General features: G+C 40.9%; 1 protein-coding gene across 7 annotated transcripts in view; it reads right to left on the minus strand.

Annotated features, from left to right (window-relative positions):
* STARD13 (StAR related lipid transfer domain containing 13) overlaps positions 1-19,565 on the minus strand; it is a 249,314-nt gene that overhangs the window by 77,896 nt on the left and 151,853 nt on the right. The window contains exon 1 of one of the 7 annotated variants that reach the window (XM_024230844.3): positions 4,565-4,749. The exons of the other annotated variants lie outside the window; for them this stretch is intronic. Within the exon in view, the coding sequence (XP_024086612.3) occupies positions 4,565-4,709 (145 nt within the window). The 5' untranslated portion in view covers positions 4,710-4,749. Of the gene's footprint in view, positions 1-4,564; positions 4,750-19,565 lie in introns of those variants that run through there. 7 annotated transcript variants of the gene reach the window in all.

The following is a 19,565-nucleotide window of genomic DNA, read 5'->3' on the forward strand; positions in this document are numbered from 1 at the left end:
ATCCTTAAATAAATATGTGGATTTTGTATCCTCTTAAATTTTGACATTGCAGGTACACATTACCAGATTGGAAACCAGATTGCATCTTTACGTCTCATGTTCTTAGCCTAGAGTCTTGTAAATGGCTATCATTTAGTATGTTGACTGAATGGGTGAATGACTATAAGAGAAAAATATTTATAGATCTGAAGGCCAATAAACACCCAAAACATCTCTGAGATATTCAGGCTCTTCCAAACTCACAAGGCTGTTGTACATATGGGAAAATGTATTATGAAAGTCCTTTGCAAAGTGTAAGCCCCACATGAAAATAAGGTAACATTATTCTTCTAGTTCTGATTCTGCCTCTAAGGGACATGGATATTCGTGGGCAGCAATGTCTGTGTATCTCGATGTTGCTACTGTTTTCTGAAGGGTGGGGCATTTGACATTGTCCTGGCACTGACTAGGATTGTTGCTTCTGCTGGCTGCAATCTTTCCCTTTCTCTCTGGATGGAATCTTTAGGAGTTCCAAGTGCACAGAGTAATGAGAGATTTAGTCTTGGAAAAAGAGTAGTGAGAAAAGATTTCCCTGTTTTCCCACAAAAGAATCGGTCTCGCTTTTTAAGATCATCTTAACCTGACTGAGGCATAGTCAGTCATACCTGAGAATAATCAATCATAACCATAGAAAAAGAATATCCCAGGACTTTCAAATATTTTGATCACAATCTTTAGTCAGAAATAAACTTCATGTAGTTGTGAACATGCACACACCCACACATGTACACACATCATACACACACAGACTGAAACAAAGTTTCATAAAACAATAGTTGCACTTTATGTGTGCAAGGAGATCTGACATTTTTCTGTTCTATGCTTTCCTATTCAGAATTAATAGTCATATCCACTGACTTCATTACCTCTTTAAAACACTGTCTAGATAACACTCAGTTGTATGAGATGCATCTGGTAAACTTTATTAATGTAAAAATGGAACACAGTTCTACGAGTCTGACACTTGAGGGTCTTCTTAGATTCATTCTCTCTCTTCCAGTCCCCGTATTCTCACTACACAACCCCAGGACCTGCTGAATTTGACTCAAATATATTTCTTAAACTCCTACCCTCCTCCCCACCTCTGTCTCCTGGACTTGGTTTAACAGAAGTGTCCAATCTTTTGGCTTCCCTGGACCACATTGGAATAAGAAGAATTGTCTTGGTCCCACATAAAATACACTAACACTAACCATAGCTGATGAGCTAAAAAAAAAAAAAAAAAAAAAAAATTTACAAAAAAAAAATCTCAAAATGTTTTAAGAAAATTTACAAATTTGTGTTGGGCTGCATTCAAAGACAACCTGGGCTGCATGCAGCCTGGGGCCGTGGGCTGGAAGAGCTTGGTTTAGACCCTCATTTTGTCTAAACCAGGACTTCTGCAACAGAACCCAATAGCTCCCCTTGCTTTAGTTCTTGCCTTCCTTGAATCTCTAATGTGAAACTATGCTGATTCTCTTTCAAACTCCTTCACGTCTCCCTGTCACCTGCAGAATAAAGTACCAGCCCGTCACCACGGTCCACAGTGCCTTCCCGCCTGGCCTCTGTGTGCTTCTGGGGCTCATGTGCAGTCACGTGAAGCTGCCCGGAGATCCCCAGTCCCAGGCTGCTGTTGCATGTCCCACGCTTGTGCTTACACTATTTCCTCTCCATCTGTCACATTCCTCTCCCTATTTACCCCCTGACTTGCTCACATTTATCTCTATCAAGATTTAGCAAAGACATCATCTCCTGTATCCCAGGTTAGCTCGGCTCTTCTCTGGACTTTCACACATTCATTACGGCCCTTAGATTATACTGAAATGTTGTTACACATCTCTCTCCCCCATTAGACCACAGCTCTTCGAGGGCAGAGGTTGCCTTATTTACTCTTTGTACCACTAGTGCCTAGCAGAGTGCTTGGAGCTCAGCACGTGCTCAAGACATGCTGAATTAAGGAGGAGCTGAGGGTGAGTTTCTTGCTCTGCATAAATCTCAAGCCAGAGTGGACTGCAGCCCGTTGATTTATTCCCTGCAAAGGACTTGCATGTTGCTGCTGGTCAAAGATCTTTGGCAAAGGAAACTTCTGCCCCCTGAAAAAGCTCTCCTGCTCTCTTTTTTCTCTCCTGGTCTGATGTAAAGAGGCTGAAGGGCACATGCCAGGCTTTCATAGCTTTCTGTTCCACTCTGTTTGAGAAGTCTGATGCTACTGTTGCTGGGGCTGTGGTTGGGCTGAGTGCCAGGCCCCAGCCTTAATCAATAACAAGAAATCTCATGAAGCTTAGAGGTCTTCCAAATGTGGGTTTGGAATAGTGCTGGGAAGTCAGATTTGGTGAGGGGAGTCATCTCCAATCTGGAGGAACTTGGGAGAAGGAGGGCAGTTAAGGTGATGAACAAAGGATTAGGTCACCTTATGAGTAGGAATGAGGCCTGGTCCAGTCAGGACCATCCAAAATCTCCCTGAATATGCCCTGGAGGAAACCCAATTCCCCCAGGCTTCCCCATTCACACCTCCAAGGGAATCATCCAGCCAGTCCAAGATGGCATTCCTGGGGAAATGGAGATATGGAGATGCTTTTAATTACAGTTCAGTAATGCCTCCCTTCCCTTGAAATGTAATCACATTCAGCTATGACTACGCTGGTTTTCAGGAGCAGAGGAAAAATATATGATGTAGTGGGATGAGTTTTTTGGGGCACTGAACTAGTCGGGCCTGCCTATAAAGCCTTTCTCTCTACTTTAAACTTCTCCTTCCTGAAGGTGTAGCTTGTTGGACACCTCCTCCAACAAACCTTTCCTGAACCCTTCTGATACTTTTAGCCACCTCCACTCTATGATCTCTGGCCATCTTGAATTCTTACTTGTCCTGTTAGATGTAACTGTGACTTCTATCTCTTTTAGAGTTACAGCGTGAGCTCAGTGAATTTGAAAACAGTAGAGACAGGTCTGTGGTGGTTGGGGTTGCCGTGGCTGTTGTTAAGAATGAAGATACAAACAAGCTTGTATATGGGCATGGCTGCTGCTGCTGCTGCTGGTTGATGGCCATTGTTGATTTTCAGAAAAAGAAAAGTGGACAGATCTAGGTTCTGAAATGGATGTCTCTAGTGGATAAAGTAAAAGTGGGACTAGATAAGGGAAAAGAGACAGTAAGTTGGAATTTTAAAAAAATCTTTCAGAGAGGAAGGTGGCCATGGGTAGCTGACTGAGTGTGGGTTTACTCTATGGGTCCCTGAGCAAGTCTCATTACATCTCAAAGCCTCAGTTTCCTCATTGCAAAATGTGCACAACATTATATATACCCTTCAGAGTCATTGTAAGGATGTGAGAAACTCCAGAACAAGGAAGAGCATTTAGTTTACTGCTGCAATCCTGGTCTCTGTCACAGGGATTTGAACTTGATGTTATGTTCACATTTGTTAAACAAAATGAACTATGCAATTTGACACAGAGCAGGCACTTAAAAATTGGAGCTATTGTTATTAACCGAAATGAATACTTTTCACAATTTCCACTGATGTACCCAAATGGGAGAAGAAAATAAACAGATACTTCCAATGGATTTATTTATTTCCTCCTATGTGTAGTTGGAACATAACATGCCCATACTTCTTTTAATGCGACAAAGCTTTCCTTCAAATTTGAAGAAAATCTATGCTCCAAGAAAATGCACTGTCCTGTAGCTTCCAAACACTCTTGGCCGTGCTGCCTTGTTGAAGAGGCTCAGGTGTAAATTTAAAAGATAAATCTCATTTTCAGAGAGATGATCTATTTATTTTCAACAGCAGCCTCCATGTATGCCAAAAAATGTGGGGTTCAGGTAAATTCTGACTCCACTCTAGACATTTATGATGGACCCAGGTATCTGCCCTTAAAGAACTGAGACACACACACACAGGCCATCAGTGGCTGATGTTGGCTAAGCTTAAGATCACAGGATGAAGGAATAATATCTGCTCAGCAACATGAAGTGCTGGAAAATAAAGACTTTCTTGAATATATTTCCATAAAATAGCAGGACATCTTATGTTTTGAAGGCAATTTATGCATTTTTTTAGGAGTGCTACCAACATCATGCAAAGATAAGTTCAGAGACAAAACCCAAGTCTGATCACTCTCTCCTTTGCTTAGAATTCTCCATGGTTCTCAAATCTCTCCAAAGAAAAATCCAAATTTCCGAGGACACTATGAAATTCTTAAGCTCAGCATGGGTCCCTGATATATTCTTCTGTGTCTCAACTGCCCACTATCCTGATAGTTGGCAATGGTGCTAAACAACTCAAAGTTTCCTAAAATCGACCCTCCAACTCCCATCCTCTCTTCCCTATAGGCATTTTTCCCTCTGTCTAGAATGACATTCTTCTTCTGTTTTATGTGACTAGTCAATTCTTTTCCTCTCTGCCTCTCTGATTCCCAGCTCTAGTTTTATCTTCTCCGCCATGTCCTTCCAGACCACCTGACCACTGCCACTGAGGCCATGCAAGGCTAAGTAATAAGTTCACCAAGGTCTATCCTTTGTACCCACATGCCCTTCTGATCCAGCACTTACCCCAGCGCTGGAATGTCTGATTCACTCTGCTTTCCTGTTTCCCACCACAGACAGTGTCTTTGCATTCTCTGCACCAGCGCAGCACCAAGCACCACAAAGGGGCTTGGTTAACGTTTGCGTGGAGAACTGAGGAGGGTTCCAGCATGGAGGTTCAAAGAAATTCAGAGCAAGGAGCAGATGATAGTCCTCTCTCATGTTTCCAGTTGCTAACAGTGGAGAGGAACCTCACTGCTCCCCAGTGACCTGCGAAGCCTCAGCTGAGATTCCAAGCCTCCACACTTCCTTTCCTCATTGTTTTCATTCCCATTAAAAAAGAACACCAAGGATTTGCATCACAGCCTTAAAATAAAGTCCCAGAGAAAAGGATTCTGTTTGGAATAGAAAGAACCACACACTTTCTAATGAATCAAACCCCTAAATAGGACTAAAATGTAAGGTGGGGTATGTTCCACTCATTCACATTCTCAACAGAGTCTTTTAGTAGCAAACAGAACTCTCCTCTCGTAAAGAAAGAGTGCGATTTATATCATAATCCCAGTGGTTAATCTTTTGCTTGAAATTTCCAAATATTTTCTTACATGCCCTTTAAGACCATAAATACAGTTTTAAAACATTCCACAGTTGACTAAAAGCAGCAAAGATGATGATTCTAAGAGACTTCCTTCCTTTTCCTTGGTAGGAAAACGATCCTCATTGTATAATGCAGGTACTAAGGTTCGTGACCTCTTTTAAGCTTTACGGTACTTCTTTTCTCCGTGGAGTGTGGTTTTTATTTACATCCTAAAGAGTATGTCATTAATTATCCACTTCATTATCTCACTTATGTCCTAACACAATAATGAAATCAGCAAATTTAGAGTATTTGGGGTTAACAGTCTCAAAATAGCAAAACAAAACAAAACAAAACAAAAAAACCTTAAGTTTACTAAATTCTAGGTTTTTAAAATTCTCTTTGGTATAATGGCTTCTATTAGCACAATCCAGACACCACCAAACTACCCATTAAATCTGCCAGAAAGCCCCGTGTTCCCAGGCTTGCAAAGAAAATAGGTGGGAAGTAGTTCACAGCAATGCTCTTAAATGCTTGTGTTAGGAGAGTGGAGGAGTACCACTAATGCTGATGTCATTGTCGTTTCTGAAATTCCAGCCCTGATCACTCTCCCATCTGGGTTACTTTTCTAATCTGGAATTCTCTCTCCCTTCTTTCTCTCACTACCCAGACACCTGACCCCCAGGGAATCATTGAGTCACTTCCTGTCCTCTAACCTTGTGGCTTAACTTCCGTTTCTGTTTAAGAGCATTGACCTGGGGGATGTGAAGAGAATGACAGAGGGAGAGGGTTGCCGGGAAGGCAGGGAAAGAGGGGGAAAGGTCCCGCTCTATTGGGGTCAGACAAGGAGTTGCTGAGAACTGCCCACTTTTGATTTTTTTGAGATAATCATTGCTGTCACAGTCATGATCTGAATTGTGCATTAGTTAATACTTGATTTACCTCCAGAATCTGCTTATGGACTTTCTACTGCTTATTTGCCACTTCAGAAAGGGTGGAGAGTGAAAGAAATAAAAAGCAAATTCATCGATCTTACATTTATGAAAAGTCTGATTGGGCAAACCTGAGACCTGTTCAGAAGAAATGGCTTGGATGGGCATGCATTTTACTGAGACTTCTATCTTTATTTGTCACTAACCATTCATTAATTAAATGTAGTGCATGAGTCTTAGCTTTCCAGATCAGTTTTTAATAAAAGGATATTTTTACTATGGTAAAAAAAAAAATTAAATGAAGCATCTTTTTTTAAAAGAAAAAAATTTATTTATTTATTTATTTATTTTGTTTGTGAGATGGTCTTGATCTGTCACCCAGGCTGGACTGCAGTGGCATGATCTCAGCTCACTGTAACCTCTGCCTCCCAGGTTCAAATGATTCTCGTGCCTCAGCCTCTCAAGTAGCTGGGATTACAGGCGTGTGCCACCACACCCGGCTAATTTTTGTATTTTTTAGTAGAGACAGGGTTTTGCTATGTTGGCTAGCCTGGTCTCAAACTCCTGACCTCAAGTGATCTGCCCACCTCGGCCCTCCCAAAGTGCTGGGATTGTAGATATGAGCCACCGCGCCCAACCTAAACGAAGCACCTTTAAATAATGTTGTGGCAAAACCCAGCTGACTATGGGATAGACCCTTGAGTGGACTCTGATTCTAGCCTTCCTGGTTGTTGGGCCATGGGAAAGAGCACTGGCCAAAGGCAGGTGGGTGAATCTGCCATGTGACCTGCCACCGGCTCTCCTTCTTTAGCCACAGCAGATGTTCCGGTGCCCAGGTGACCTAGAAGCTTCATGTGGAGGTGACGGAACTTCAGTAGGCCTGGAAGTGAAGCAGTATCTTCTGCCCTCAATGTGAGTAGGAAACAAACATTTAGTTGGTTATCATGATAAACACTTTAGGGACAGGAACCTCAACCTTCTTTAACTCCCAGTGGCCACATATGCCTGGAAAACAATGGGTGTATGGCCTATATTTATGGGAATAGTGAATATTGAATGGGTCATACAAAAAAAATTAAAATGGACACAGAGAGTTAATTTTGAGAAAAATTTCTGATTATGATCTGCTGCTACACACACCCACCCACCCACACGCACACATACTCAACTTCACTCTAAATATCACTCACAAACTCTTTTGTCTTTTATGTCCATTTTTGTTTTCATGGAAACCATCCAACTTTCAATACTCACCACACTAAGATAGTGAAACAGCTTCTTTTGAAAAGGATTCAATTTTCTCCCCGAAATAACTATTTCAATTGACTGAATAGGTTTGTTTCACCGCTCGTCACTTTTAGAAAATGAAATGCATTTAAAAAGCAGTTTGGGGCGATCTGGACTTTAATGGCAGATCCTCTGAGCAGGTACTGACCGGATGGGTACAATTTCCTGGCTCTGTGCTTTCTTCATAAAGAATCTGTCAGATTAGTTGGTGAAAATGACAAACGAAAAGACGCTTTGCCTTAATAACAAAACCCATGAAATCCCTTAGACTTTTGTAATTATTTTCCGGCTAACTTTGCTTTCTAGGCTTAAGCTGTGAAGTGACATTTGGTGTTTCCTTTTTAAACTAATTGTTATTGTTTATTAGAGCAGACACTTAGTGTGTGTCAGGTATGTCAATGACTCTCACACCTTGTATTTATGCTTTTCTTTTGTCATTTAGAAATGTTTTATTTTATTTCTTTTAATTGCTTAAAAGTAATATCATGAATAGCTCAATGCTTCATATAAAACCATAAGGAAGAACTACAAAGAAAGTTTTTTTTATTACTTTAGTATTTTTTGAGAGGTGATAGAAAGCATGTTTATAATTTGGTTGGAATCTCCAAAGTGGCTGTATCTTTTAAAACTAGTATTTAATGGCTAGATATAACCAACTTTCAGTTATAAGAAAGAAGGAAAGGAGGAAGTGGGAATGGCAGGAAGGAAGTCAGGAAAAGAAGCAGGAGGGCGGGAAGGGAGGAAAGGAGGAAGGAGGGAAAGCAGGAGGAAAGGGAAGGGACTGTGTGGTATGTTGTCCTTTCAAAGTTCCTAAACAAATTCAGTCCTTCCGATGGCACTTTCATAGGCTAGCAGGAGTACTTCTGGACACTTCTAGCTGGTCATCTTGCTGCTGTGTATGAACCTCCCTCCCACAAAGAAGGAACCTGTTTGTGTGCCCTTCCTGTTCTATATGGGTGCCCTTGTTGTGGGACAGGGCCCAGTTCACAGCTATTTCTCTAATCAGAAACTTCAACACCTTTCTCAATTTCATCTAAGTACAGTTTTCGGCTTGACTCAGTTACTCCCTCGTGTACAAAATGGTACTCTGCCCCGTGTCCTCCCTGTGTTCATCCTTGCCCGGGTGATCCCAGTTTCTAGCAGGAGTTCAGCTGAAGTCACTGATTGAAATGTACCACCTGAAACAGCATCTTACTTTCAATTGCAACCCACTCTAAGCCATTTTATATACTATTGTAAAAATGATGATCCCAAACTTAACTCTAGATTTATGTTATTTTAAAATTTAGCTTCCTGATCCCCTTTTGGGACAAAACAACCTTCTCATTATACTAGATACCCTATAATCACCCAGGAAGTTCACATTAATTGAAGACTAAATATTTGGCTAAAGGTCTGTCTTGGCTAGTGAATACCAATTTGGGCTTTATTTTACCCTAAATCTGGTTTAGTTAAAAATATTTTAAGGATAGGCTGGGTGTGATGGCTCACACCTGTAATCCCAGCACTTTGGAAGGTCAGTGAGGGAGGGTCACTTAAGCCCAGGAGTTCAGGACCACAATGAAACTCTGTCTCTACAAAAAAAATGAAAACAATGTAGCCCGGATGTGGCTTCAGTTACTTGGGAGGCTGAAGTGGGAGGATTGTTTGAACCCGGGAGGTAGAGGCTGCAGTAAGCTATGATCCTATCACTGTACTCCAGCCAGGGTCACAGAGCAAGACCCTGTCTCAAAAAAAATAATAAAATATATTTTAAGGATTTCCTGAGACAGGCATGAAAACAAAACCCCAAGGGTTTTTAAGCATGTGGTTCTTAGCACCACCACCACGAGAGATGAAAAATAAATGATATACTGTTGGAATACTGCACCCATTTCGTTTTCTTTTCTTTTCTTTTTTTTTTTTTGAGACCAAGTCTCACTCTATTGCCCAGGCTGGAGTGCAATGGCACAATCTTGGCTCACTGCAACCTCCGCCTCCAGGGTTCAAGCGATTCTCCTGCCTCAGCCTCCTGAGTAGCTGGGATTACAGGCACATACCACCACGCCTGGCTAATTTTTATATTTTAGTAGAGATGGAGTTTCACCATGTTGGCCAGGCTAGTCTCGAACTCCTGACCTTGTGATCCGCCAGCCTTGGCCTCCCAAAGTGCTGGGATTACAGGCATGAGCCACCGTGCCCGGCCACTACACCCGTTTATTGAAGTACTTAATATAAATTACACAGTCTTAAAAATACCAGCATTAAAAAAAAAAAAACAAATATCAGCATTCAAAAATACAAAAACAAAATATCAAGTATTACTGCAATGCTTTATTATGCTCATTTCTAAAAAGATGTTGGGATTTTGTAAACAATTTACAAGGTATGTTTATTTTAATAAGTTACGACATAAACAATTACTAAAGTAAGGTCATGTCAAAAACTATATACGTGGTTTTCAGCTTTTTAAGTGTATTTTTCTTTGGGCAGCTTTTATGATTGGCCCACTATGGATTATTAGATTGTAAGTTAAGTAACTTCTGAATGCTTTTAATTTAATTTTTAAAAAATGATTTAATACTTGGTTGGTCACAGACCCCATCTATTATTGTTAATGAAAGGTTTATTAACAACATAGCTAGCTACTTGTATGACCTTGGGCACAAAACTTTACCCTATCTGATTTTAATCTTCTCACCAGTAAAATGAGGGCTCTTTTAGAGTCTTGTAATGCTTTTAATGCTCTACAATCCTGTGATTTCTAAGATGAAATGTTGTGTTGAAGTCAGTGACATTAATGTCTCTTCGGAACAATGTCATGGGACTCCAGAGAAAGTCAACCACACACCGATGTCCTGGCTATGTGATTATAGACAAAAGCCACACCCATGCTAACTGAATCCAGAAAAATCCACATGAACATTGCAGGAAAGTTAAGATTGCCCTTGCACTTCGTTGCTAGGAAAGCATGGTTGATGAGCTCTAATCCAAATGGTTTATAAACTTCATACTGTGGTCTCTGACACAGCTAGCTAAACATCCGAGACCACAGCCTCAGCAATGTCTTTGTCCCTGACATCAACCTCAACTGATTGTTCATTTTCAATTTTATTCTTAAAGGTAACATGTTGATTTCTCCCTGTTTTGTAATCCAATTCTAATAAAAATGAGAAGGCAGGCAGGATTCTGATATTGGGAGATAAATAAAACTGCATTTTGCAAGGCAGTCAGTTATTGTAAGACAGTTATTAAAACGGCTGGAGAAATGGCCTCAGACTGCAGCCAGCCTGCAAATCAGCCGGGCAATCTGGCCCTTGGTGCACATGGCCTTGGATGGCATTCTCTGAAATCAGGTTACAGGAGTCTGTGAGCTGGAGTCTCTGTTTTTTGGCAGTTCCCACAGCAATTAATCCAGTGTTAGGCACACAGTGGCATGGTAAAACTTGTTGGCAATTCATGAAATAGTTACTACTGAAAAAACAAAAAAACATTTCTAGAGCTTTTTGCATTTTTTAGTTTGGAGATAAACACTGGCTTTAATTGCAGTACTTACTAAACAGGGAATGTGCTACTTAGAAGCTAAAACAGTACATCGACAACTTTCCTTCTCTTATTCCTTAATTAGTTAATCATAATCATCCACAGTTGTTACCGGAATTTGTTGAATTTGTGGAATTTGTGAGAATGTTGCAGGTTTCTTAATGCATATTCAGGAGTATTTGCCCTGATATAAGTTGTACGAGGAAAGTTTATAGGACCCGTGAAAGCCATTCAATTCTTTTTCTAATTCTCATATGCATATGCCATTCAAATATTCTGCTTAAAGGTATCTGCATTGTTATTGTTGATATCAGGTGTCAGGTATGATGCTAAATACTTTATGTGCAATGGCTCACTTAATCTTCACAAGAGCTTTTGAAAAGGTATTACCATTCCCAGTGGGACGCAGTGGCTCACGCCTGTAATCTCAGCAATTTGGGAGGCCGAGGTGGGCGGATCACCTGAGGTCGGGAGTTCAAGACCAACCTGACTAAAATGGAGAAATGTCGTCTCTACTAAAAATACAAAATTAGCTGGGTGTGGTGGCGCATGCCTGTAATCCCAGCTACTTGGGAGGCTGAGGCAGGACAATCGCTTGAACCCAGGAGGCAGAGGTTGCGGTGAGCCGAGATTGCATCATTGCACTCCAGCGTGGGCAACAAGAGCGAAACTGTCTCAAAAAAAAAAAAAAAAAAAAAAAGTATTACCATTCCCATCTTATGGAGGAAGAAAGTAGGATCAGGGAGGTTCAATGAGGTGCCCAAGGTCACATATGGGATGCTATAACTCAAACCACGGCTTTTGCTCAAATTCTAGCCCTCATTCATAACTAAATGGGAATAAGTGGATGAGAAAATGGCTAAGCTTTTAAAACGTCTTTTTAAAAGAAGGAGGGTATAAATTATAAATAAAAATGCAGCTGAAGAAAGGACAAACAATTCCTCCTTACATAATTTCTTCATTTATTTATTCATACTTTAATCAGCCACTAAATACACATGTTCACCACTGCACCATGTAGTACGAGGAGCAAGAAAGGAGATCGTCTATACAGCAGGGCTTAGTGAAAATGAAAGTTGGTAGTGATTAGAAGGAGAAGGAAAAGTTGAACCATCAAAGATCTTGACTCCTTGCAGAAGGTTCTAGGTGGGAACACTATTTCCAGTCAGAATGGTCTTTAAGAGCTTTTTAAGAGGTGAGAAACAGTAACAATGAAAACATAACATAATAGTTTGTTGTGGGACAAACACACAGACAGAGCACAGCTCCAGGCTCTTTACTGTATTACCTCTCACCCTCATGACACTCAGGTAGACATTACTGTTGCCATTTTGGAGATGAGCAACTGGAAGCTTAGAACACAACCAGCGACAAACCAGTCGGAAAGCATGAACACAACCAGCGACAGTGTCAGGATTCAAACCCAGATATATAGAAGCCCAATGCCTCCCACCTTTCCTCAAAGCCATGCTGCTCAGAGCTGCCTTGCTGTGGTGTTTTTGTTGGCTGTGACATGGTATTTGCAGCAGGAAAACAAAACAAAAAAGATCTTAACTTGGAGGACAAGAGAAAGTGTAAAGATCTGTAAAATAAATGAGGAGGTTTATCCAGTCATCTGTACTATTAATTGAATTTAGCTCTCTACTAGCTAAGTGCTACACGGCTCCATGGTGATTATCAAGGTAGTCAGGATTTCAAATGGCGCTGATAACTAAGTGTAATAGGATTATGCATTTTTTTTTCTTTTAGAGCTGAAGCAAAAAAAGGCCCTTTAAGCTGAGGTTTTCATGTTGTTTTTTTCCTGTTACAAACTAGTCCAGAATGATCCCAGAGACCTCAAGGAGTGTTAGAGCTTATTTTACTTATATAGGGAAACAGAAAGACAGAGTATTTGCTCGGTAGATGCACACTCTTCTAGCTCTTCTTGCCTCAATCTGGACGTAGATTCCATGGACTAAACTTAGCAGAAAAGTCACATGGAAAAGGCAATGAACACAGCGCATGCCTAATATCATATTTTTATTTGATGATATTTGAATCATAAATATACTTCACTTCAAAAAAACCTTTAAAATTGTGTATTAAATGAATTTTGGTAAATAATTTAAGTAAGGAGAGATGGTTAATATTCATTATAGAAACATTCTGCAATGAAATTCAGTTTACTAAGAGGACTAACATTTTCATTAAAAAAAATTTTGACTGAATCTTAAAAAAAAAATCCCTGATTTACATATCTTGTAAATGTAGATCCTTTCATGGTAAGAATATTTTTAAAAGGTTAATCAGCATTTGTTTTTTATTTAAAAGTAAGTTTATACTTAAACATCATATTTTAAGGTATTTAGCGCAGAATGAAATTGCTTTAATATAAACTAGATATAATTTGTCATGTTTTTTAATAGAAAACTTTTCAATGCTATAATGCTTTGCTTGTATTGGGCAGAATATAAAACAAATTCAAAATAGTGAAGAATTAAGACGAAAAGAAAAATGATTCTCAACCCTCAAATATGGGCTTCTTTGGAGAAAGTGAAAATTGATTTTTAAAAAATCAGAAATGAACAACTCACTGTTTTTTTGAAAGGAGATTATATATGCTGTTAGTCATTTTTTAAAATGACCACAGCTACCATAGAGACTTTGATTTACATTTTTCTGGGGCTGCAGCCCCCTCTTGTATAAACATATACACATACCAATATGTTATGTGAACAGCAATCTTGCAGCGACTTCAAGGAAAAACTTGTTTTTGTAAAAGAACTCATATTTTCCCATGCTACTTCATTTCTTGTGCAAGAACTTTTATGAGATTTTAGTGAACTGTGTCTTATTTATTTTCCTTTGTTCTTTCCCTCTTACTGGAAGAAAACATTATCTGGATGTAATCATGTTCAGTGAGAATACATTCTGACTCAGGAGATGATTTAAAGCAATGACCAACAATTAAAATGCCTAATCTGCCACTCCTTTGGATATGGCAATTTAATTTTACTAGGTCAACGCATTCATCTATTTTAATGCAATATATGTTCCCCCACAGGAAGGAACAGTATTTCAGTAATCTCCTGTTACTGACATCTTGGCAGATTTAGCCACTGTCTCTGTAACTCAACCGACTAAAGTTGAAGTTTTGTAGCGGGAAAAATACAAAGTGAACATCTCTAGGCTACTTCATCAAAGTCCCCAGGGACCACATTTTTCTCTCAGGAGACTATCCTGTAATTTACTGAATCATTGCTTGTATTCTCACTATCAGTAAGCCTGTGTGGTGTTCCAGCCACCTGGAGCTGACAAATATTTTTCTATGTGAAGGATACCATAGCAACCAGATTTGCCGCATAGACAGAAACCAGCCATAACGATGCTGCAATTTTAGCCAGGAAGCCGACACGTAGCACCCACGACAGTGTTATTGTAAAGCATGTCTTGAGATCTGGAAATTAATTATTTTCTAGGACTTAGTTCTTTAGACACAAGAACGGAAATTACCCCAAGCCCTAAGTGAAGGAAGGCGGTAGTTAAGATGGGAAAGATCGTATGTTTCAAATCTGTCTCTCTTTCTTACAAGCAATGCCAACTTGTACAAGTTAATAAACCCTCTGAGCCTCAGTTTTTTCATCTGTAAAATGGAGACAATCATTCTCCCTCAAAGGGTGGCTGTGAGGATGAAATGAGGTGCTCTATACTGTGGTTGGCAGATGGGACACACACAACAACTAAAAACTTTCTCCATTTGGTTAAGAAGGGAGGTAACAGACACTTAGAGGACACAAGAACAATGCTCTACAAAATAGGGTTCAGATGATTATATGAGAAATGTTATCTGTGTTTAAAATAGTGTATTAAAATATTCTAAAATATTTTTAAAGAATTAGGCCGGGCGCGGTGGCTCACGCCTGTAATCCCAGCACTTTGGGAGGCCGAGGTGGGTGGATCACTTGATGTCAGGAGTTCAAGACCAGCCTGGCCAAGATGGCGAAACCCCGACGCTACTAAGACTACAAAAATTAGCTGGGCGTGGTGACGCATGCCTGTAATCCCAGCTACTCAGGAGGCTGAGGCACAAGAATCCCTGGAACCTGGGGGGCAAAGTGAGCTGAGATTGTGCCACCACTCTCCAGCCTGGGCAATGAAGCGAGACTCTGTCTCAAAAAATCGTAATAATAATAAATAAAAATAAAATAAATATTTTTAAAGAAATAAATTGTTATGCCAGTATGCAATATCAGGATATGATAGGAGGTGCCCCCACTGGAGCGGCCAGCCTGCTGGTGGTTTCTGGGAGGGAGGGTGGCGATTGTACAGTAGAGAAGATTGACCCCAGCAATCTTACCTCCACGCTTGCTTTCAGTACTGCCCTACATCATGATGTGCAGCAGCCGACATGGACTCGATTGAGAGACTATGAGCTGCATTGCTTATCTTTAACCAAACTAATCCTAACAGAATGGAGAGGCAACTTAAAAAGGTTCTTGCAGAGGAACCACAAAGAGAAAATAATAATTACCAGCAACGAGTAGCCAACAAGAAAGAGACAAAGCTGAAATTCTCTTACTCCTAGTACTGGCCCTGTTAACAGTCACTTCTACAAGGCAACAATGATGAACACAGATTTAGACCAGACAAGAAGCCAACTGAACTAGTGTAAAATTGTCTGGAAGACAATTTGAAATAGAGATTTACATAACTATCGATGAACTTTGGCCTTTATGACTTGAGATATTAATGACAGTAGAACTGCATGTAACTTATAAAACACATAAAGATAGATATATTGAGAGTACTGCTCAAGATTTTGCTACTGATATGAGTGTACATTCAACAAAGGCTGGGGCCACTGTGCCGGGGAAATGAATATAGGGTGGCCACACTGCCTGCTTCCCAGCCTTTTTCACACATGGCACACACGTTGTGTTTGTACTACATGCTGGGATAAGCTACTAGGCTACGGGAAGCTCAAGCCTTTGGTCACCCCAGGTCCTGCTCAGCCAGCCCAAGACTGAGGAGGTCAATATTTTCAGCACACCTATTACCAATTCAGAGCACACTTATATCCCACGTGAGGTACCCTGTAAGCGTACTGGTTGAAAACTCAGTTCTATAGACAGATTTAGGCGGGGTTAATTATTGAGGAATATAGCTATTTAGTGCGAATTGAGTTATCTCTATAGACAAAGTAAGAGATACAGACAAAGGAAGAGAGTTTGTGTGTGTGTGTGTGTGTGTGTGTGTGTTTAATAGAACTCTTTAGAGTCAGCCCAATAAAACTTGTTTGTATCACAAGTGGGCTTATTGTCAAAGTTAAATATTTATGCTATCTCATTCTCTCAGATCTGATGAGGAAACAAACTTTATATATTTATAAATATTCTCTTTCCTCTCCGTCAGCGAGCCGATTCCACTTCGGTCCACCCAGCATTCGACACAGTGCTGCTGCTGACGCAGTAAATTCTGATATATGCTTGCCTGATGGATCAGCAAGCCACGGTAGAGCCAACACCCTGCTCATCCGTCCTTCTATTAGTATGTAGTTAGATCCTTTTCCTGTTCCTCCCAGGAGCTAATCCAAAATGTTGCCACTGAATTCCAATCCCCAGTCCTAATCCCTGGCTGCTAATTCTTAGCTGACTTCCCCTCTTCCTTGATGAGGTCACCAAGGCCATCTTACAAAAGCTGTTTCAGGCCTGGTGCGGTGGCTCACGCCTGTAATCCCAGCACTTTAGGAGGCCGGGATGCGTGGATCATGAGGTCAGGAGATCAAGACCATCCTGGCTAACATGGTAAAACCCCGCCTCTACTAAAAATACAAAAAATTAGCCGGGCTTGGTGGCACACACCTGTAGTCCTAGCTACTTGGGAGGCTGAGGCAGGAGAATCGCTTGAATCCAGGAGGTGGAGGTTGCAGTGAGCCGAGATCGCACCACTGCACTCCAGCCTGGGCCACAGAGTGAGACTCCATCTCAAAAAAACAAAACAAAACAAAAGCTGTTTCAACACCAAATATGTCAACCTAAGCCACCCAGGAAAAAAACCTAAGTTGTCTTTGACTTATTCTTTATCAACCAAGCTCACAGTCACTAAGAGATGCTTTGTTTCTCTCCTTTTCCCTCTTCTGCCCACACTGCCCAACTCACTAGTCAACTTGTGAGCATCCCAGGCTCACCCAGCATCAGAGCCTTGGCCCTATCTGTCTCCTCTGCTTGACAAAGGCTTACCCTAGACGTTTAGAGACCCTGCCTAAAGCCTCCTTCCTTCAGGTCTTCCCTCAAGTTCCTTCTCCAAGAGGCCTTCCTTAATTACCTTTAATATATATTGCAAAATGTACAGAAATTAACCCTTCTCCCTCACCTTCATACCGCCTTTCCCTGTTTTATTCCTTCTTTTTATCAGTTATCACTAAAATAAACATAGTTCATTTATTTATGCTATTCACTCTCTGTCTTCCCCACTACAGCATAAGCTCCAAAAGTCAGGAAACTTTGTTTTCCTGTTTTGTTCATTCCTGTGTCTCTATAGCCTAAAATTGGGCCTAGCACACAGTAGATATCTAATGAATATATACTTAATAAATGGACAGGTGGGTTATTGCAATGGACCTATAAATGGTGCTACTGCATCTTCTCTAATGCACTTTCTACCAAAATATTCATCCTAAATTACAAGTTGAAAATCGCCACCTTCCTCTTAATTTGTCAGCAACTACACGTGATTTATTAAATGGCATCTAAAACCCTTAAAAAGTTCTAGCCCCCATCTCCCTTTCCAATCGCACTTCCCAATGCAGTGATCTCTCCATACATCCTAAGGTATAGTCACGCTGAGGTTCACTCATCTATTTTTGAACACATTACACACTTTAAAGTCTTTGTGTTTTTAAACATACGTCCTTTGATCTTGAGCATCTGTTTCCTACTTTACCTTCTACTGAAATCTGTTGATGTTTCCAGGCCACATTTCATATCATGCATAAAGCTTTTCCTTTCTTTGAATTGGATTTAAATATGTGCTCCATAGTACATTGCCTTAAGCCTCTGATTACAACAAAAATCATTCTTTCTTGAATTGTGTCCATATCTGTCCCCAAGACGTGACTGTAATATTCTTGAGAAGATATTATAGGCCTGTCTCCTCTTCATAGTTCCTTTCACACAGTAGATGCTCAATAAATGTTTGTTGGCATTAAGTATACAACGTCACTAGCTGTGCATTTTGGAGGAGGAGAACTGTAGTGAGATAAGCATTTAGGTCCTTTGTAGAAGTAATACACCAACACCAAATAAGTGAATGTCAGCAAAACCGAAAAGAAACGTAAAGCTATAGTTTAAACCAACATGAAGCAAAGACTTTACAAGAAACTCTAAAGATAAAAATAACTTCTGCTCTGCTAGAATGCCTGGCACAGAGAGGTCACTTATTTTGGAGTTTGATCCTCAGCTAAAAATAAACGGCTTTTATTGAAACTGAGTTCCCGATATTGTTGTTTAACTATTTTGTGGTTTCATTCAGGTACTTGCAAGGCCCAAAGAACACTAATCAGGATGCCTCAGTGTTACATAAGGGTTCTTTTCACTGAGTAATTTATGGTTAGTTTGATAAATTGTATCTCATCTGCTTGCTGGGTTTCTCCTCCTTAGGCATGTCTCGTAATGTATATACGGCTAGTCATTGGCCGGGCCCAGTACCAACGGCCCAGGATGCAGGATAAAAAGCACATGTGGGAAGAACAGCGATTCTCAGGAGACTGTTCTAAATCATTGTTTTCCTTTGGGGAGTAGAGAACCAATAATTCCAAGAAGTTTTTATGGCATAATCTTTGCTGAGGCAGTAGAGCATGTTTGAAATCTGGGCCCATGAGCAACAATTTCAGACAGGATCCTCTTGCCTTTTGCTGAGTGCAGAATAAACAGGTCTTTGAGGAGGCCCCACAGAGGCTGAAGGTAACTGCACATGCCCCCTTCTAGCCCTGTGGTCTGCTGACAGAGCTCATGCCCTTCCCTGCCATCCCCTAAGGGTTCCTGGGGCTGGAGGATAGTGAAGCTTTCTTCAGCCAGCAGCTTGCTCTGTCATTCATGTATGGCTCCCCTAACCAGCCTGGCTCAGCTCAAGCTCAGATAAATGACCTATTCGTCCCTGTGCCACCCACCATCTGTATGTGAAAGCCCTTGGCAAGGCAGGAGCTACCGTGCCAGCCCCTTGAAGGCTGCTTCAGTCTTCCAAAGCGTCACCAACAACGAGACCACTTCAAGGTACGCTCCTGGTCATTAACACTTAAGTTCCCTGTAGCAAATTTCTCAGGACTCCACTTTCCCCTGCTCCTTCCACCCGTAACCTGCCGCCACTGACATTGCATGTGTGCTTGGCTGTTGCCCTACTAGGGGACTTACTGACATTGCATGTGTGCTGGGCTGTTGCCCTACTAGGGGACTTACTGACATTGCATGTGTGCTTGGCTGTTGCCCTACTAGGGGACTTACTGACATTGCATGTGTGCTGGGCTGTTGCCCTACTAGGGGACTTACTGACATTGCATGTGTGCTTGGCTGTTGCCCTACTAGGGGACTTACTGACATTGCATGTGTGCTGGGCTGTTGCCCTACTAGGGGACTTACCCGTATATGTATTACTGTGCTTCTATTCACTTTGGAAGTTGGCACTCCTTCACCTTTTAAACAGTGAACTCTCTGAAGCAGAAGACTTGCACCCACTT

Source organism: Pongo abelii, chromosome 14, assembly GCF_028885655.2.
Source record: "Pongo abelii isolate AG06213 chromosome 14, NHGRI_mPonAbe1-v2.0_pri, whole genome shotgun sequence".
In the NCBI taxonomy this organism is placed as follows: domain Eukaryota; kingdom Metazoa; phylum Chordata; class Mammalia; order Primates; family Hominidae; genus Pongo; species Pongo abelii.